Here is a 22070-nt window from a genome sequence, read left to right as displayed (position 1 = left end):
AAGCTCATTTATTGGCCTTATTTCAGAGACCCATAAATCTCAAAAGAGATCAAAAGATGCAGTTAGGGCCTATATCACAGAGGTAGGTGGGAACCCGTGACTGAGATCTCCAAGCCTGCTTGGATTGGGACTGGGCCTCCTCCAGCCAGGTCTTCAGTTTTCCAGAAGCTTGGAAGTCACACCCACAAACTGTCCCTGGCACCATGTAATCTCATCAATGGCCAAGACCCAGAGACTATAAACTAAAGCTCTCAGAATAGAGTGCCGCAGAATGTCCCAAATCTATGCCAGGAGGTCTTCACCAGGGCACCTTAGAGGGGGGCCGGTTGAGTCTCCCTCCCCACCCCAAACAGAACCCCGGTAGCCAAAAACCTCCAGAACCCAACCGCCACCATACCCAAGGCCACTCTCCACACGCTCGGATGAGCCTCACCCTAGATAGGATGAACCTTACCAGAGAGCGGACCGGCAGGAAAACCCAGATATGCGGAAACCCATGACTGAGATCTCCAAGCCTGCTTGGATCGGGACTGGGCCTTCTTCCCCCAGGTCCCCAGTAGCTTGGTAGCAACACACACAAACTGCCCCCCACCCCCGTAATCTCATCAATGGTCAAGACCCTGGACAATATATTCTATCCGTAACAAGCAATACAAAACAAATCATCTAACATAGCCTTTTTGGCAGGTTTGAGTGGTGGTGGGACCGGTGTTAAAATATTGAATGTAACCAAAGCAGAGAGAAAGGATGGGGGAAATTGTCTGCCATATAGGCAGGGAAAGGGTTGGAATGAGGGTGCATGGTGGAGAATACTGGGGATTTTGGTGGTGGAAAATGTACACTGGTGAAGGGAAGGGTGTTTGATGATTGTATGACCAAAGCTCAAACATGAAAGCTTTGTAACTGTATCTCCGGTGAATTAAAAAAAAAAAAAAAGGAGGGGGAAATAATAATAAACATTCTGAATTAAAAAAAAAAAGTAATGTGGAGTTCATGCCCAATTCAATCAGCTTAATCAATGGCTGAATAAATAGCAGTACTCCTCATTATTAAAAAAAAATCCAAAATATTAGCTGGTGAAAATAAATCAGTTTAAGGTACAGAGTCTTGATATTTATTGAAAATACACTGACTTCACATATAACAACTAAGGACCAAGTCTAGGAAGTTACCACTTTTTGACTGATAAGATCATCTCAAAATTAATGTAAACACCTTGATTACACTAGCAATCTGACTTTAAGTTGGCTTCTGTGTTAACTTTTTAAAGGATCATTTAGAGAAATACCTCATGTGTATACTAATTTCCCCAAATCATTGAAATTAGTTTTAGTGTGAGTCTACATATCTTAACTTTTCCTAATTCTTACACATTGACTATGCATGACTTTTTCCCTTCTTTGAAAGGGGTGGGGGCTCCTGGGGGCCACTCTCAGCACTCTTGGACAGTCTTGCTGTGCGAGTCTGAGGGTCAAGAGCTCAGGCCGCTGACTGACTGGTGCTCAAGGCCTCCCGGACTGCACCCAAAGGAATGTGGGCATGCCGTGCTAAGAGCAGGCGCAGGGGCTGGCACAGGCCTGGTGTGTGCCCCAGCCCTCTGAGCTATCTCCCTGGCCCCTGGCATTCACTATGTTGCACTGTCATTGAGTAATTTTCAATTTTATAGCTCAAAGTCCAGAATGCTGACCATTACACCACTGGGCTAACTTCAGGGGCTGGCCAGACAGCTCAAAGGGTTGGAAAACATAGTCTGCATGCAGGAGGCATAGGTGTGTTCTTTGGCAGCAACTACATGGTTCCCAAGTAGCACTAGGCGTTACCCAAAAGGATAAGAGGGGAGGGGAGGGGCGGGGAGGAAGGGCAGATCAGAGCAATAGTACATCGGGTAGGGCATTCACCTAGGGCTCTAAAGATAGAGATGAGAATTTCATTTCACTTTAAGAGTCTTTGTCCAATGACAGTACAGCAGGTAGGGCATTCGGCCATGGCCCAGTGGCCAGCCCAGGTTTAATCCCCCCAGGCACCTTATTTGGCCCCTCCCCACCCAGTCCCACCAGCAGCAAAGAGCCAAAAGTAAGCCCTGAGCACTGCTGGGTGTGCCCCCAAAACGAAAAAACAAAAAAATAAAATAAAGGAAGGAAAGAAATAACTTTTTAAAAAAGGAGGGAAAGAAATAAAACGAGTTTCAATATTCTAGTTAAAAATAATTCTCACAAGGGCCAGACAATAATACAGCAGGTAGGCTGTTTTCTTTGCATGCGGCTGACCCTGGTTCAATCTCCAGCATCCCATACAGTCCCCAAGCCCACAGGGAGGGATCCCTGAGTGCAAAGCCAGGAGTAACCCACGAACATTGCCAGGTGCGGATCAAAAATAAATAATAATAATAATGACCCATCATGGTAGGAATTAATGAAATTAATGAAACTCAAGTGTACATCATCAGATGTCATGAATGTATTAATAGTTCAATGAAGCATAATACAACTGAGTCAAAAATGGAAGCAAAATATTTAAATCACCTTCAAATAAATTTATCACAATGATTTTCAAATCAATCCTTTTAACTGATTTGAAAAGGACTGATCTGAAAATACGAGGTTACCATTCAGAGACTGAAGAATATAAATGAAAGTGAATGGAAAAAGTGTATTTCAATTATGTTCTATACAACATCTTTATGTTGTATAGGACATAACTGAAGTATGTACATAATTAAAGATGTGCAAAGTTGGGCCAGAGTGATAGTACAGTGAGTAAAATGCTTATCTTGCATGCAGTTGACCCGGTTTCAATCCCCAACATCCCTCATGGTCCTGTGGGCACCACCAGGAGTGATTCCCAAGGGAAGAACCAGGAGTGACTTCTGAGCATCACCAGGTGTGGCTCAAAAACCAAATATATAAACAAATAAAAATAAAAAGGGCCAGAGAGACAGTACAGCGGCTAGAGTGCTTGCCTTGCACATGGCTGACCAGGTTCAATCCTCAGCATCTCATATGGTACTCTGAGCCAGCCAGGAGTGACCGCTGAGCAGAGCCAGGTGTTAGTCCTGGACACAGCCAGGTGTGACCCCAAACCAATAATAAATAAGTAAAAATGAAGATGTACAATGTTAAAACTATGTGAATGGGGCCAGAGAGACAGCCGAGCGTTTAAGAAGCACATCTTACATGCCTCCAACCCTGGTTTGATCCCTGGCACCACATGGTTCCCTTCCCTGAGCTTAGCGGATATCCCTAGCACGATACGGTCCCCCAAGCACAGCCAGGTATGGTCCTGAGTGGCCCCAGAAGCCTTAGGCACCAGTATCCAGTAGCACTTCAGCACTGTCAGGTCTCTCACCACTGAACCACTTGCAAGAGAACCACTGAGAACGGCCCCAGATCCATGAGCACTGCTTGGGAGTCTCCCCTGGGGCCAGGGAAATGGCTAAAAGGGCGAGAGCACATGCCACATGTAGGAGCCTGAGCTCAAGCCCAGCCTACACAGACCTCAGAGCATCAAGCCACTGATGCCCCCAAACAGTATATATACTGTTTATAAATATTTACCTGAAGATGAAGCTGAAGATGAGTCAAGAGATGGTCCAAATAGGGGGTCCCAAGCAAGTAGATCACTGGTCCCTTTCCTACAGTAACATTTTAAAGATGAGAATTTTAATAAAAGAGTACTTAATTAGCATAAAATGTAGTCACTTCTTTTTATTTCATAGAACTCTAACAGTTAAACATATATGATTGAAAAGCTGGAGGAGGTGTGGGGATATGGTTCAATGCTAGAGCAAATGCCTCACATGTAAAAGACCCCATGTGATTCAACCTCTGGCACTGCCATGGGGGGGAAAAAACACAAGTACTGGATATTCTGTCATTGGAACATGTTAAGTATTTGTTAGCTGCTACAAGCAAAACCTCGCTAACACCATGTAAATTCAACACATTATGAAGCTCTAACCCTTCCAGAAACTGATAGAATCAGGATAACGACTTAAGTCTTACAAATGAAAAGCAGCAAAAAGGGTTGGAGCAATAGTACAGCTATAGCAGGGAAGGTGTTTGCCTTGCACGTGTCCAACCCAGTTCAATCCCCAACATCCCATACAGTCCCTGTGCACCACCAGGAGTAGTACAGAGCCAGGAGTCACCCCTGAGCATCTCAGAAGAGAGGGAGGGTGGGAGAGAAGAAGGCAGGCAGGCAAGCAGCACAGACTGAATGAGGTGCCAGAGGACATACAACTATTTAATTCTGTAAGAGTGCCAGGCTTCTGATTCAGCTTGGCCTGAAGCTTGGTCAGAATGTTTCTTAAGTAAAATGAAATAAAGCAGAAATTTTATATGGCCATACATATAAAAAGGGTTCTCAAATACAGGAAAGTGGATTAAGCCCAAACCACATGATAAACTTCAAAGAGCCGATGACGGTAGCCGATGCGTGGACAGACTTTCTCTCCCAGGTCAAAGAAAGCAGTGCAGTAAACAGTGACGCACACATGCCTTTGTATGACAGGGATGCAAATGCACAGACAAAAAATCAAAATTCTAGTGTCAAAAGGGACTGGAGTGATAGCACAGTGGGTAGGGTGTTTGCCTTGCACGCGGTCGACCCAGGTTAGATTTCTTCATCCCTCTCGGAGAGCCCGGCAAGCTACCGAGAGTATCCTGCCCGCACAGCAGAGCCTGGCAAGCTACCTGTGGCGTAATCGATATGCTAAAAACAGCAACAAGTCTCACAATGGAGTCGTTACTGGTACCCGCTCAAGCAAATCGATAACCAACGGAACCAAAGTGCGACAGTGCAGTGCTACAATGTCAAAAGACTCAACCAAAGACTACAAAACCAAGGACTTTCCCCCTACTAGCTTCTCCAATTCTTTAATAAAATCATCACACAAATGATGTTTTTTTTTCCCCTCCGTTTCACTCATACGCCTTTAAGGTGTCTGGTCCAGGGCTGGGGAGATGGCTCAGAAGCTAAAGTGAACTCTTTGTATGCGGGAGTCCTGGGGTCAAAAATCCCAAGCACTACCTACAGAGGCTACTGCTAGCTGTAGTCCCACACCAAAGCCACAAAGAGATGTCTAATCTCGAAGATCCTGCAGTGCCCGAACCTGAACCTGAACCTGAAGGTGCTGAACAAGACCAGCACCTCTTTTTTTTTTTTTTTTTTTACAGACTTAGAGGGTTTTCATGCTTACAGTTTCAGTCACACAATGATCAAGTGTCCATCCCTCCACCAGTGCCTATTTTCCACCACCAATGGTCCCAGCATCCCTCCCACCACCCCCACCCTGTCCCCTTTACCCCACCCTGCCTCTGTGGCAGGGCATTCACATTTGCTCACTCTCTCTTTTTGAGTGCTGTGGTTTGCTACAGAGGTATTAAGTAGGCATCTTGTTTGGTCTATAGTCTATTTTCAGCACCTCTTGTTTTTAATCAATTAGTTTTTTAGAAAGGTACCCGTGGAACTTACTCATTAGGTATAGCAGAATGTCTTGATTTTGTTAACTCTTCACCTAATTAAAAATTAAGAAAGCATTTATAATTTCAGAAATAAAATTTTAATGCAAATGCTATATATCTCATTACTATGAACAAATTTTAATTTCTATAACATAAATTATGAAAAAAAATAAGCTCTCAATAAGTTTTTATTTCTCCTAACACTTTTGGTTAAGACATGACTTAAGAAAATTAAACTATGATAATCATTAATATAAAACTGCTGTTTAGAAGAGAAGAAAGTATAGGCTGAAATTTCTGAACTTCTTTTTTTTTTCTTTTTTGGGTCACACCCGGCGATGCACAGGGGTCACTCCAGGCTCTGCACTCAGGAATTACCCCTGGCAGTGCTCAGGGGACCATATGGGATGCTGGGAATCGAACCCAGGTCAGCCGCATGCAAGGCAAACGCCCTACCCTCTGTGCTATCCCTCTAGCCCTCGAATTTCTGAACTTCTAAGAAATACTTAAGTATTACTCAAGAATTTTTTTACCTGATGACTCATGACTCATTTTTCAAGTTCTAATAACACTATTTTATATTTCTGAAAGTATTAACTCTGAAATGACATCTTAACTGTGAAAATTAAAAAAGAAATTGGGGGGGGTGGATACATCACCCAGTGATGCTCAGGGGGTTACTCCTGGCTCTGCACTTAGCAATTACTCCTGGTAGTGCTTGGGGGACCATATAGGATGCTGGGGATCAAACCCATGTCAGCTGCAAGGCAAAAACCTGCCCGCTGTACTATCAGTCTGACCCTGAAAATTGAAATTTTTTAATCTGAGACAACAGTGCCTTTATAAAATAGTTTGTTTTGCTATCTTTTGCATTTGTAATGTGAATCATTTCATAAGCAATTGGTAGACAGGTGAGTAGCATCACTAATACAAAAGTCAGGGTGGTTGATGAGCATTTTTCCCTGCATCTAAATTTTTTTTTAACAACGTGCAATAACCAATGAACATGAAATGCATTAACATGAGCAACTACACAAAATATAGTGTACCATATACCCATTTACACACGTGGCCCCACCTGGCTGTCTGGCCTTCAAGGATGGATTGTACCGTTTTCTATATTTCTGCCTCTATCCTCGCCTCCTTTAACTCTGTAATCCTCTATCTATTCTTTTTCTTCACATTCCCTATCATAAAGCTATTTAATTTCTGCTATAAAGGTAAAAGTCTACTTTTAGTTTGATATTTATAATTAACTGAATGGGTCTTTTAAATTATACTAGAATTTTACTTAAAATTGATGTTAGAGATTTTAAGGTATTCACAAAATTTCAGTTCTTCAATGGGCCATGTCAACTTTTTTCCCCATGAGACTTGTTATTCTTAAACCCTACCAAAGAAATCGTTCTTTGTGACATGACTTAAAAGTAAGTAAAGCTAAATCTTACTGATCATAAAATACCTTACTACACTAGAGGTAAAGTTATGTTATACAGTTGAACAGCTGAACATTCTAAATCAGAAGTTATACTTTGGTTTTACTGAATTTTGAAAAGTGCTATAGTGGTGTACTAGAGTTTAAAGCATGCCTCAAAGCTAAAATAAATATTCTGATCAGTTGTTTTATGTTTAATAAAAGTATCCTTCTAGTCTGTCCTTAAGGCTCACAAGAAAAGAGCATTTATTTCTCTACATATACAAACCCATTACTAACTTAGTTAATTGCCCAATAAAATTTAATATATAGAGAATAACCAATTTAAATATCAAACTTACTAGATGAATTCCGATTCATCTGCACCTAGAACAGAAATGCAAAAAGCAAATGCCATTTTTTAAAAATTTCAATTTGGTAATACAGTGTTTAGTAAAACAATACCAGAAACCAGTGGTCTTTAAGTGTGTATATTCAATTATAAATTGTATTGACATAAAAAGACTAAACTTACTGTAGTTTTTTTATAGTAAAAACTACAGTCTTTAGTAGTCAATGCTTAAAAATACTAAAACAGTAGTCAGTCTTAAGTGGTCAATATAATGTTTAAAAATACTAAAATCTACAGCCATAAAATAACTTGCTAATTAAAAATTTTTAACACAGATATTTTTAAATCAGGGGCCAGAATGATAGTACAAAGGTGCTTGCCTTGCATGTAGCTAACCCATGTTTGATCCTCAATACCCTATATGGTCCCCTAAGCCCCCGGGAGCATTTCCTGATTGTGGAGCCAGAAGTAAGCCCTGAGCGCAGCCAGGTGTTGCCTAAAAACAGTAAATAAAGTGTATTTATTTATTATAAAAAATTATCTAACACTAAATAAACCTTGTACTTACTGGACTGTATCTCTAGAGTATATAAAAGGAAAATGGCATAGTGTTAGCTTTGGAATTAATAATGTTAATTACCTTTTCTCTTAATTTCTCAATTCCCTTCAAAATCATACATAAAGCAGATACACCTTAAAACATTCTTGGGGGTGGGGGGTTAGGGTTGTACCCAGCTGTGCTCAGAACTCATTTCTGCCTCTGTGCTCATCAAGATTCGCTCCTGCCAGTGCTCAGGAGCCATATTCAGTGCTAGTGACCAAACTTGGTTTGGCATGTAAGGCAACTGCCTTACCCCAGTACTATCTGGTTTCAGGCCATACCCAGGGGTGCCCAGGGCTTACACCTAGCTCTGAACCAGGGATTACTCCTGGTGGTGCTCAGGGGACCATTAGCAGTACTGGGGATCAAACCCAAGAAAGTCGCATGCAAGGCAGGTGTCCAACGCACTGTACTATCTCTCCAGTCCCCAAGGTGATTTTTTTTAATAGGATGTGGAGATACAGCAAACTGGGCAATCAAAAGTACTTATGAACCCGCTTTTATAACAGCATACTAGCTACATTCTTAATAGAATTTCCTGGTACATGTTTCTGAATATGAAATTATTCATATTTTAAAAATAGCTGTGCTGTTATTTAAAAACAGAAAAAAGAGAAGAACCCATAGGAGAGAATTTGAAACCAGAAATGATCTCAGTACCTAGAGACAGATGCTTACTAACATTTTGGAATACATTACTCTAGGTTTTAGTTTTAATTGTATGCCTATTTTTAATTAGTTATGCTCTTTCCAATAAAAATGTTTAATGGTATCAGAACTTCCTACTTCATACATGTGCAAAACAATGCATATATACATCTACACACCATTATTTATTTAATGTCATTAATCTTAATACTGTGTAGTAATGGTAGAATAAAAATTTCAGTTCAGAATGTCTTTTTGAAGGGAAAATAGCTCTAAATTTAAATTCTAAGGCTGAATTTGCACAAGTGGTAGAGCATGTGCTAAGCATGTGCAAGGGCCTGAGCTTAATTCCTGGCACCACCTGTTCCCCCCACCCTCACCCCTAGAAAGCTGGGTATGGCCTTGGTGGTCCCTTATTACCACTGGGGGTGGCCCCTAAAAAATTTGCAAGCTGAATGAAATTCTGGGTGCATTTCAGGGAGAAAACCGTACTTCTCTAAATAAATTCATAAAGACTACTTCAAATACATAATGAAATAAGTTTATTTACTGAAATATTTAAAATTTACTTTATATTATCAAAGAAACAGGCTTATTATAAATTATGATGAGCATGTCCATTCTGTATTCTGAGCATGTACACACTATAATGAGCATGAACATTCTATATGTATGGGCATACTACATTGCCATTCTTTTTTCTCGATAGTCTGGCATATCTGAATTTAGCATATAACACAAACGGAAGTGGCTTTATTACTGTGACTTTTTTCCACCCAAGAGCTAATTACAGTGCAATATTATTAAAACTAAAGGATTAATCATTATCCCTAACAATTCTTATCATTGCCTTTCCTTGCATGAAAAGTAAAACAACCGTAATAGTGACAAACCAAAAGTGCAAAGATAAAAATTTAATCTTTAAAAGTATTTTTAAGGTATTTGCTTACACACAAGGCCACAAAAGATGAGTGAAGATTAACTCAACTAACTCACAGAAGTTTGCCTGAAACAGATAGCACTGTTCATAAAGTAAACATGGCAGAAATAGAATTTCAACATTTTCATTTCCCTATAAAACACATTTCCACAAAGAAAAAAGTCAAAACTCACAAGTACAACTGTATAAAACTATAAATTAAACTTAACAAATTACATATTTTCTAACCCAATATGCTAACCTATTAAGTGATGTTTAACTTAATCCTAAAGTTAACCATGTGCAGGTAGCTCAGAATAAAAGTATATAACAGCATCTATGTATAATAAGGCATATGAACTTGCTCATTTTCTTACTTACAGTTATTGCTGGGGGGAGTGATATATTCCCTATAGATACTTTTAATTCATCCAAGGAAGCCATTGTATGGTGGGAGTTATTTGGATGCATGGGTTTGATTTCTATCCGGTACTTCTTTGGCTCTTCATCTTCAGAATCAGAATCACTAGATGAGTAGAAATGGTTCTCTTTGGTATGTGAGTTATCCGTTAAAGATTTTAATTTTTAAATTATCTTAATGCATAACCAGTTTTCCACACATGTATAAAAAGGAACATAAATCATTAAGTGGACTTTAATAGAAATAGAGTGATCATCAAGAAAACACCAATAAAGAACATGAGGGCATATTTTACTGTGATTAGTAAACATTTAGGATTTTTTATTAAAAAGATGATTTTGCTCCATCTACTGTGTGTCAACACAATCTATACGAATGGCCAGGTGAAAGGATATCATTCTGATCTGCTTCTGGTTTTATGCTATACCCTTCTTCATCCACATCAGGAATGTTCTATAGGAAAAAGGAGAAAGGAATCAACTGGAATGAAGACTCCAACTACAAACAGTCATGACCAGAGAAACAGCCTATTCCCCAGGGGCTGTACCATTTAGAACATCAATAGATCAACAAATTTACTGACAACCTGGAAAATCATTGAACCAGCTTCAAGTCCATGCTTCCCATCACTGAAAGGGAAAAAAAACTGAGCAAGAGAGAGGATGAATGGGAGAGAACAGGGGCTCAGAGAGAATGCCAGCAATTTTTAAGTGACCAAACATTTACCACAATTTCTATGAACTGATAATGCAGACATGGTGAAGGGAAGTGGTGAAATCAGAAACCTGACAAGTAGAAATATAATTAAAAATCCAGGAAGAAAAGATGGCAAGACTACCCAGAAAATCAAAATGATACTAAAACACCATCGCCCACCCATCAAAGTCAGAAAAATTTAAAGGTATGAAAACACACTGTTGGCAAAGCTGCAGAGAAAATGTGTTTTTATACTTTGGTGCTGTAAATAAATTAAAAAAAACAAACAAACAAAAACAGCAAAATGCCTTAATCAAGATATATGCATATGTAAGAAGGAGAGGGAAAAAGGTACTGTTTCAACATTATTGATATTAGCAGAAACTGGAAAACACCAAGGCATCTCACAGAGAGGGGACTGGTTAGATAAATTATTAAATATTTACTTGATGACCTAAGAGATGTTACAGAGTTACTAGGTCCTGTGATTGCTAATACGGGAAAAGCTTAAAAAATAAAACACAGTCCTTTAAGAGACTGATACTTTCAAAGTGTGGGGAGGAAATGTGGCTCAGTGGTAGAGCCAAGTGCCTTCCTTGCATGTATGAGGCCCTGAGTTTGATGATTAGCTAAATAAACAAACAGTCTGTTTTAAGAGTGAGTGAGTTCCAGGACACTTGTGGCTACCCTTTAGGGAGAAGTGTCAAGGAAAGGAGGCTTCCAGTTTCTAACATTTCATTTTATTTAAACAGTCAATTTATATAACCTTTCATTTAGAGCTAATCTTGTTTGTTAATTAAGAAACCTTAATAGCCCACCTTAACAGAGATAGTATGTTATTTTCTGCTGCTTTTCAAAGGTCTGTGCCACTGAGGAAACTTTATAAATGAAGTGAAGGCACCAGGAAGAGAGCTCAGAGGGTGGAGCTCAGGTTTTGTCTGTGAGAGCCCCAGGTTTGACCCTCACACTGTCTGGTCCCCTGATAGCTGCTGGGAGAAGCTCCCAAGTACCTAGTCAGGAGGAGCCCCTGGATGTCTTCAAGAAACAAACCAAAAAACAAAATACAGTAAATAAAGATTTGAGATCTGGTATAGTTCCCAAGAAAAAGCAGTATGCTGTGCTGCTCCAGGTTTAAAAGTAAAATATCCATTTTTTCAAAGATATTAAGAATCAGGGACCAAAGCAACAGTATAGTATAGGTGTTTGCTTTGCACTCGACTGACCTGGGTTTGATCCCAGTAGTTCATAGAGTTCCCCAGCACTACCAGGAATAATTCCTGAGTGCAGAGCCGGGAATAACCCCCACCATTGATGGGTGGGGCCAGGAAAAAAAAAAAGACAGTAAGAATTAACTTCTAGGTATCACCAAGCAAAGGGTGCTAGGTGGGCCCACTAGGGATGGGAGATACAGGCTGAAAATAGATTACAGACCTAATAAGATGTTTACTTAATACCTCTGTAGCAAACCGCAACACCCAAAAAGAGAGAGTGAGCAAATGGGAATGCCCTGCCACAGAGGCAGGGTGGGGTGAAGGGGACAGGATTGGGGTGGTGGGAGGGATGCTGGGACCATTGGTGGTGGAAAATGGGCACTGGTGGAGGGATGAGCACTTGATCATTGTATGACTGAAATGTAAACATGAAAACCTGTAAGTCTGTAACTTTGTCTCACGGTGATTCACTAATAAAATAAAATTTAAAAAATTTTTTTAAAAATCCACTTGGGAAAATAAAAAAAGAAATTTAACTTCTATTTAAATAAAAGGTATTTGAAAAATGCAGAGCCAAAATGCATCTGCAAAATAATTTTAATAGTGAATTTACAATGACATTTAATATTTTTCTTGAGAAGACTTGTAAACAACTCAATATGAAATAGCTGTTTATATCAAAGAAAAATCTACTTACCAGTGAATCTGCATCTGGGCTTTCCCTGTTAAAAAGAGTATTAAAAATATTCAGCTGTTAGATCTGATTGTTAAATTATATTGAAAACTTTTTATCATAGCAATAAAATATGACTTTCACTTAAATGCTACAAAAAAGTATCAAGAGAAATGGATTAAATCAGAAAGATTAAAATATACCACAGGGCGAGAGAGAGAGCACGAGGGAAAGGCACCGAGCTGCCTTGCACCTGGCAGAGCCCAGTCTAGCCCCTTTGTCCCCAGCACTGCATTTGCTTTCCCACAACATCAAGAATGACCCCCGGGCACAGAGTCAGGAGTAAGCCCTAACCATCACCAGAAGTGTCCCGAAATCCAGAATAAATAAACTACTTTAAAAAAAAAACAACATACTCATGAATCATATCAAAAAAAGCTGCAAGAACTTCTAGCAGTTTTTCATTTTTAAGGCAGCGAAAGAAAAGACTAAAAAATCTCCCCTGAAAGAATGGCTTAAAATATAGTCTGGGGGGGGCTGGAGTGATAGCACAGCGGGTAGGGTGTTTGCCTTGCACGTGGCCGACCCAGGTTCAATCCCCAGCATCCCATATGGTCTCCTGAGCACCGCCAGGGGTAACTCCTGAGTGCAGAGCCAGGAATAACCCCTGTCTGTTGCCGGGTGAGACACAAAAAGCAAAAGCAAAAAAAAAAAAAAATATATATATATATATATACACACACACATATATATAGCCTAGCTGTTTATTATAAACATATAATTACTTATCTATACTGTAATTATACTGTATTATAGTACTTTTATAGTATTTAACAGTTGTTTCATCTGAAGTACTTTCCATAAGTTATGAAGTACTTTCCATATGAAAGTAAAAAATAATTTCCTACAAGTATGTTATATGCATAGTTAAGATTCCAGTTGGAATAGATTTCCAGACTAATGTAAAATATAGTTGAGAACTGGGTTTATCACTTAACTGACAAATAGGAGTTTGGACATAAGCTAGTGAAAAACATTATTTTAAACGCAATATCATATATATTATATACTCTTTGTATACTAATTTTATATTTTTAATGAAGGTAAATCTAATCTATACTCCATCCTCTACAAGGATGCCTTACTACTATTTAAAAAAAAAGTTAGGATTTATGATTCCCTCTATTTAATCTTTCCATTTCTTTTTACTTATATCACTATGTGTCTATAGGTTCAAAGTTGTCTAAAAGAATTTTTATTAAATTGTTGACTATAAGGTTTCCTTTAGGATTAATCCTTGCAGAATTTGTTTTCTCTATACTTTAAAAATTTTTTGGATGTACATTTTGTAAAAGAGTATTTCTGAAGTTTCAATTTCAAGACACAAAAGCTTCCATCTTAAATTTTACTGGGGAAGAAAGGAGTGGGGAAGGCAAAGTGAGGGAGACAGGGTTAAAAAACATTTTTTTTTTTTTTTAGGTGGGGAACCATAGCAAGCAGTGCTTAGGTTTTATTCCTGGCTCTGTGCTCAGAAAAAATTTCTGGCAGTATCCAGGTGACCATACAGGGTGTTGGGGACTGGATGGGGGTCAGTCGCAAGCAAGACAAGCAACTACCCTCTGAACTACTTTATTGGCCCCTTAAAATTTTAGTAAGAAAAATTAACACATCTAAAATCAAGGATTGTGAATTTATTTGGAAAAACATTTTTCACACTTTAGACAGATTCATACTTTGTTATTTTAATATTTCTCTAATTTAGAAATATTATTCTTTTACGCGGCCGACCCAGGTTCGATTCCCAGCATCCCATATGGTCCCCCGAGCAACACCAGGAGTAACTCCTGAGTGCATGAGCCAGGAGTAACCCCTGTTCATCACCGGGTGTGACCCAAAAAGAGAAAAAAAAAAGTTATTCTTATAATATTAGAAAGAATTTCAACAATAGTATACTTACACTGACTCTGCATCCTTTTCTTTTTTTATTATTCCTGGTAAACCAAAAGTCTTTCTTTTCCTTGGCTTTACACCTTAAAATAAATATCATAACAAAAATAAATATCAAGAAACATAAAGAACTTATTGATATATAATAGCAACTTTTTATTTTGTATAATATTAAGAATGAAACTATCAAAATTACCAATAACTTATTATATACGCTCTTGCTTCCTGTTAATTGCTTCCTGTTAAGTATATTTAAGTTACAATTAAGTTCTTGTGGTTTTTTTTTTTTTTTTTTTTTTTTTGCTTTTAGGGTCACACCTGGCGATGCACAGGGATTACTTCTGGCTTTGCACCCAGGAATTACTCCTGATGGTGCTCAGGGAATCATATGGGATGCTGGGAATCGAACCCAGGTCGACCACGTGCACGGCAAACGCCCTACCCGCTGTGCTATCACTCCAGCCCGATCTTGTGTCTTGACACCAAAGTTCCTGGTAACTATTAACAATAATTTGGACAAAAGAAAAGCTGCTAGGGGCTGGAGAGACAGTACAGCGGGTAGAGCATTTGCCTTGCATGCAGCTGACCCGGGTTCGATCCCCAGCATCCCATATAGTCCCCTGAGCACCGCCAGGAGTAATTCCTGAGTGCAAAGCCAGGAGTAACCCTTGTGGTCGCCAGATGTGACCCAGAAAGAAAAAAAAAAAAGCTACTAAGCTTAAAATTTAAATCAGGACTAGACCATTAATAGATTTATCTTGTTTATTTGGCCTACTATTCACCAAAAGAACATAGAACATTTCTTTAATCTTCTTCTAGGTTACCTCTAAGTCCCCCCCCTCAGGTAAAAAAGCTCTTTCAGATATCTTTATATTTCAAACAAAGTGCATTATTTGCAGCATAAATTTTGTTTTTTTTTTTAAATGGAAGTCAAATCAGGTTTCTTATCTAGAGAATCCCAAAATATAAATGTGCTGCTTAAATAAAAATATAAGGGGCTGGACAGATAGAACAGCAGGCATAGTGTTTGACTTGCATATGGCTGTCTTAAATTCAATTCCTGCACTCCAGATGTTCCACCCAAGCACCGCCAGGACTGATCCCTGAATGCAGAGCCAGGAGTAAGCCCTGAGCACCGCTGGTTGTAGATAAAAAGATAAGCCAGGCCCAGAAAGACGGCTTACAGGACCAGCGTACATCTTGCATGTAAGCGCCCTGGGTTCAATCCTGAGTACTGCATGATTCCTCAAGTACTGCCAGATGTGCCCTCTGAGCACCACCAGGAGTGTCCCCTGCTCCTAAACTGACACAACCAATTCCTTTAACAGAAATAACATGAGGGCCAAAAAGTACAGCAAGCACTGTCTTTCTTCACTGGCTGGTCAGAGTCGACCACGTGTGAGCCCCCAAGCCCCACCAGAAGTGATCCTTGAATACTGAACAAGGAGTAAACCCTGAGCACCATCAAGAGTGACCAAAAAAAAAAAAAAAAAAGAATAACAACGAAGACCCACATTACATATGGTCTTTGTATAAGCAACAAAGAGGGCAAAGACATAAACTGAAATCTGTTACATATCTAAGCTGTGTTGCACATATTACTGGGACCACTACTATATATGCTCTGGAGTTACTTGAAATGCCTTCAATCTATGAATGACTATATATTATGGCATTCTTTTTGCCCATGTTCTATCTTTTTTAAGCAATTTATAAATGAATCCATAAATGATAAGCAAATACCATCTTTGTTTAACCTGAAACAGGTCTCTTTTTTTTCATTGTTTTTGTTTTTGTTTTGGGGACACACCAGTGGTGCTCAAGGGTTGCTCCTGGCTCTCCATTCAGGGGTCACTCCTGGTGGGCTCAGGGACCTTATGCGATGACAAGGATGGAACCTGGGTCTGCCATATGCAAGGCAAGCGCCCTACCTGCTGTACTATCTCCCCAGATCTTCCTCTTATGTGACTTTTCCCACCCCACCCCCTAATCTACAAGGGCCACTGCATCGGTATTCAGGTAATCCGAGGCACTCCTAGTTACAACTCAGCACTGTTGCACAGGTCTGGCATGTCATATACGGTGACACCTTGCAGTGTCAAGAGGCATGAAGTGCTGCTGGGGATCAGACCTCTCTGAGCCATCTCCATAGTCACAAAAAAAAAAATTGTAAAGGTCAGTCATACTATTGGAATTTAGTACTTAAGACTAAAGTAGCTTGGGACCTGAGCAATAGGATAGGCACAGGGCATTTCCTTTGCACTCGAATGACCCAGCCTTGATCCTTGGAATCCCATATGGTCCCCGAGCACTGCCAGGAGTAATTCCTGAGTTCAGGGCCAGGAGTAAGCCCTGACCATCACCAGGTGTTACCTAAAAAGCCCCCCCACCAAAAAAAAAAAAAAACTGAAGTAACATACTCTTTGAGAGCTACAGCCTCAAAGTCTCATTTTAGTGATGAGGAGCTCATTGCGTTTTTTTCTTTCGTTAGCTGAATGTCATACAACTAAGTAAGCACCACAACCAGGATAAGAATTCAGGTATCTCAGAATAATGTACATGCTTCTAGGTAAAACTAACTCCCTGGACCATATGTTTACATTACAATATTTTTAAAATTGGGCTAAAGAGAGAGTACAATGGGTAGGGTGCTTGCTTTATACACAGTCAACCTGTGTTTAATCCCTGGTGGGGCTTGATGGGTGCTCCAAACTGGCTGGGCTCGGGGCACCCACCACCACCATCACCACCACCACTCCCTACCCCAAGTCCTGCCAGGAGCAATCCCTGAGCAATGCCAGGTCTGGCAGGGAAAATAAAAAAAGTACTTATCTATATCACTATTATTTACATGCATATAGGCATATGTTTAAATAAAGTATGTATTTTTTTAAAAGAGGTATCATCATTCACATTTTAAATAAAGAATGTTTAAGTACAAAGAAGTTAAATCTTTGTATTTCTCACTATTTTTTATTTTTTTATATTTCTTAGTATTTTTTTCTCAGTAAAGAGGCAAGATAATTGTAAAACTCAAAAAAACTTCTGAAACTTTAAGAAGTCTGCACCCCAGAACTCCTAACTATTCCAATAATGACCTACATATAAGCAACAAACCATTTATCCAAATTTCTATACAGGTCATGAAAATGACCAAAAGACGGCTGTCAAACTAATTCCAGTAGCTAATAAAACAGTAAGCATCTCTTGGGCTTCATACAAAGACAAACATCAATTTAAGAGAGGTCATGAACTCTTTCTCCACCACAAATAAGGCCTCACCCACTTGAAATGATAGTACAATTAGCATCATTAATTACTGAAAAGTAACCCATGGTAGAATATATATTATACATAAACGTAACATGCTGAGTTACGTATTTATGATAGAATAAAGATAGTTCTCAATACAGACAACAACCTATATAGATCTAAAAATAAGCACATGTTAATATTTTAGCATAGATACTCCAATGTACTAATATTCCTCCAGGCATACCTATTAAATAATTTTTTAAGTAATCAATAGATTCTGCAGGCCTTCAAGCTACATTTCTGTATTTTACATCACTTCACACCACCAGAGAGCAGCTCCTCTTTATTTATTAAATATACAGTAGATACTAGTTTTGTGTTAAAACCAGTCACTTTACCTTCAACTGCACTAGTAGGGTCACATTCTTCAAATTCAATAAGGCCTGAAAACACAAAAAATAAATGTTAGTTTAAAAAAGAAAAACATGGTAGTAAAAACACAGCAAATCATCTCTCATGACATCTTTTTAATGTTCTGAAACATGTTCTGTATCTGACAAAGTATAAAATACAAGCAATTTAAAAAACTAAACTCAAACAGTAAAAAAAAAAAAAACCTGAGGGGCTGGAGCGATAGCACAGCGGGTAGGGCGTTTGCCTTGTACATGGCCGACCCAGGTTCAATTCCCAGCATCCCATATGGTCCCCTGAGCACGGCCAGGGGTGGTTCCTGAGTGCAGAGCCAGGAGTAATCCCTGTGCATCGCCAGGTGTGACCCAAAAAGCAAAAAAATAAAAAAAATAAAAACAGACTATTATTAGAATCACAATTTATGGGAAACACATTATAGTACACCAACTAACTGGAGACATGGGGACCGTCTAATACAGAGCTTCCACTCCATGCCAGAGAGGAACTAAGCTTGAGAAGATGCAGTGACTGAGCATGGGCCGTGTCCTTGGGCAGACAGGAACGTCAAGAGAGTCACCACCACCAGGATCAGGTAGGCCTAGAGTCTGCCTACCTGAACTGGCAAATAGTGAGTCCTTTTATACCTTTTAGACAGCAAATATACACTTGAGGATCAAATAAATGTATTAACCACATCTAAATTATGATGCTGAAATCACAGATCAAACTTCACTAACCTAACAAAGCAGTTCAAGGAATCTGAACATCGGTTTACAAAAAATGGGAAGTTTCTGTGTGAAGGATAACAGACACTCATACCTGCAAAATAATTTACCACTGGTATTGATTAAAGAGGGGCTGGAGTGATAGCATAGCGGGTAAGGCGTTTGCCTTGCACACGCCTGACCCAGGTTCGATTCCTTCACCCCTCTCAGAGAGCCCGGCAAGCTACTGAGAGTCTCGCTCACATGGCAGAGCCTGGCAAGCTACACATGGCGTATTCAGTATGTCAAAAACAATAACAAGTCTCACAATGGAAACGTTACTGCTGCCCACTCGAGCAAATCGATGAGCAACTGGGTGACAGTGATACAGTGACACAGTGATTGATTAAAGAGTAGAAGATGACAAAATGGAAATCAGGTGGAAAACATAAGTCCTCAAATAACATTTGTTGAGACTAGGTGTTTTTTTTTTTGTTTTTGTTTTTTTTTTTTGCTTTTTGGGTCACACCTGGCGATGCACAGGGATTACTCCTAGCTTTGCACTCAGGAATTACTCCTGGCGGTGCTTGGGGGCCCATATGGGATGCTAGGAATCGAACCCAGGCCAGCCACATGCAAGGCAAATGCCCTACCCACTGTACTACCACTCCAGCCCTGAGACTAGTCTTAAATGTCATAAAATATGGGATATCTCATGCATGTGAAACACCAAATTTAGCTATGAAAGGCAGTGGCAACAGCATAAATTACTCATTTATTAAAATAGCCCCTGAGCATTGCCAGGTGTGACCTTATCCCCAGCCCCCCGAAAAAAGGAGAAAATTTTCAAATTTAATTTGTATCCTTTTTTTTAGTTCCGTTCTGTTTTGGTTTGGGGCCACACCCAACAATTTCCAGGGCTTACTCCTGGTTCTGCATTCAGGAATCACTCCTGGCGGTGTTCAAGCAACCATTTGGGATACTGGGGAATCAAACATGGCTCTGTGGCATGCAAGGCAAGACCCTAGTCACTGTACTATTCCTCCGGTGCTCTATCAAAATCTTAAAGAAATGTTGAGGGGTGGAATACAGTTAGCAGTAACCTTTAACCATCACAAAGTATTTTGTAAAATGAGAGTATTAAATTAGTAAATGGGAGTGTATAAGTTACTTAATAATTTCTATTGTTTGGGAATCAATTTTAAATCTCAGGTTACTAATAGCAAAAGCTTTGTCTAATTCAAAACTGACCTCAATACTCAAATAAGGGGGTGAGACGATGGCTTAGTGGCAAATGCAGACTCAAACTTCGATGTCTGTGCCACCTGCATGTGACAAGGCCATCTAGACAGTCCACTAAGAAAGGGTCAGTAAGATGGCTCAGTGACTTGAGCACTGGAAGCACATCCTGAACTTAATCCCCAATGCGAGGCATTCCCGATCAGTTCGTAATTGGGAGCCTCAGCAAAGGAAAGTGTGAGGAAAAAACTGAGCAGGAGCAATAGGTCAAGAGGGTAGGGCAGCTTGCCTTGCACGCGGATGACCTGGGTTCAATCGCTGGTCCCCCATCTGGTACCCCGAGCCCCACCAGAAGTGATCCCTGAGCACAGAGCCAGGTGTGGACCAAAGCCAAGTAAATATAAATAAGGAAAAAACAGAAATAAGAAGTCTGGAGTATTCCAATCAAGCATGTTTCTGCATATGCTTGAAAGCACAGAACTCTTGGTTCTAATTAGAAGTCAAAGTTTAGCCTGTTAACAAGGCCTTGACCCTGAAACTTCATGGAAAGAAGACTGAAGATGAATGGGGTGCGGCAGGGAGAAAACAGGAAGCAAGGAGGCAACTTATAACAATGGGAGTCAATGACTTCATTTTCAAGTTTGCTCCTGGGCCTGTGGAATGCAACACGGCCACATTCCTAGATGCTGAGACAAGGGTCCAGGTAAGGCCACAGGGGAAGGGAGCATCCGCATCCAACTCCTTTGCGGTGGGATGCAAAGGGCACAGGCCTCCAGCTCTGGTTCCCTCGATTTGCTTGCTGGCTAATTACTATGAACTATTCTTTATTTTTTTAAAACCAAGGTCAAAAATGTTTTTTTAATTTATATGGTGGGTGGTTACAGTATCTTTCACCATGTGTGTTTTGGCTGTTTTCCTTTTGTTTACTTTTGGGCCACACCTGGTGGTGCCTCAGAAACTGCTCCTGACTCCTCTCTGGAAGTCACTCCCAGCAGTACTGGGAGACATGATGCCATGAAAAGAACACAGTCAGCCGAGTTCTCTCTCTGGCTCCCTTTGACATGTTTTCCTTTTTCCTCTCCCTATGCATACCCTTGAATTCATACTGTTTTCCTTCTTCACTTGCTAAATCATTTGAAACACCAAAGTTACCTTTAACTTCAAGAATTCTTAAATATAACAAACCACTCATGTATGAAATACTGGGTTCAAACCCAGGGTTGGGGCTGGAGTGATAGCACAGCGGGTAGGGCGTTTGCCTTGCACGCGGCCGACCCGGGTTCAAATCCCAGCATCCCATATGGTCCCCTGAGCACCGCCAGGAGTAATTCCTGAGTGCAGAGCCAGGAGTAACCCCTGTGCATCGCCAGGTGTGACCCAAAAACCAAAAAAAAAGAAAAAAAAGAAAAAAAAAAACCCAGGGTTGCCCCTGTAAAATGCATGGCAGTACCCATGAGCCACATTCTCATCACAGAAGTATTTTAATAAAAAGATTCGTAGAAGGGCTAGAGATAGGACAGTGGGTAGGGCACGAAAGGCTTAACCTGCAACATCTTAGCAAGGGTTTAAGGGCTCCATGGTGAGATACAACAACTTCACTAACTTTCTTCTACAGAAACATTCTTTGATCATCCTTTTAGAAAATTATTTATAAAAATCAATGTAAAACAAATTAATGAGGGCCTGCTATGGGGGCAGGCTCAAGGGGTGGTTGGGAAAATTGGATTTAATGGTGGTGGGAAGGTACAATGGTGGTGGGATTGGTGTGGGAATATTGAATGTCTATAACTAAATTAATGACTTAATAAAGTTCTTTTTTTATAAGAAAAAGTACTATCAAAAACAGTATGGAGGGCCAGTACGATAGTACAGTGAGGAGGGTATTTTCCTTATGCATAGCTGACCTGGGTTCGATCCCCAGCATCCCATATGGTGCCCCGAGTACTGCCAGGAGTAACCCCTGAAATTCGCTGGATGTAACCCAAAAAGGCAATAAATAAAAGCTTTAAAAATAAATAAAAATTTTAGGGGCTGGAGCTATAGCACAGCGGATAGGGCATTTGCCTTGCACACGGTCAACCCAGGTTCTATTCCCAGTATTCCATACGGTACCCCGA

At 40.0% G+C, this 22070-nt stretch overlaps 1 protein-coding gene across 1 annotated transcript in view; it reads right to left on the bottom strand.

Annotated features, from left to right (window-relative positions):
* Positions 1-22070, bottom strand: part of FCHO2 (FCH and mu domain containing endocytic adaptor 2) — a 92358-nt gene that overhangs the window by 29380 nt on the left and 40908 nt on the right. Inside the window, exons 9-16 of the mRNA XM_055140384.1 lie at positions 17998-18042; positions 14355-14427; positions 12422-12446; positions 10213-10270; positions 9778-9953; positions 7239-7263; positions 5473-5515; positions 3555-3631 (exon numbers count right to left, since the gene is read on the bottom strand). Coding sequence (XP_054996359.1) covers positions 3555-3631; positions 5473-5515; positions 7239-7263; positions 9778-9953; positions 10213-10270; positions 12422-12446; positions 14355-14427; positions 17998-18042 — 522 coding nt within the window. The remainder of the gene's footprint in view (positions 1-3554; positions 3632-5472; positions 5516-7238; positions 7264-9777; positions 9954-10212; positions 10271-12421; positions 12447-14354; positions 14428-17997; positions 18043-22070) is intronic.

The sequence above is a fragment of the Sorex araneus genome, chromosome 1 (genome assembly GCF_027595985.1).
Source record: "Sorex araneus isolate mSorAra2 chromosome 1, mSorAra2.pri, whole genome shotgun sequence".
In the NCBI taxonomy this organism is placed as follows: domain Eukaryota; kingdom Metazoa; phylum Chordata; class Mammalia; order Eulipotyphla; family Soricidae; genus Sorex; species Sorex araneus.
Note: the sequence above shows the minus strand (reverse complement) of the source record. Positions and strands in the feature narration are given on the sequence as shown.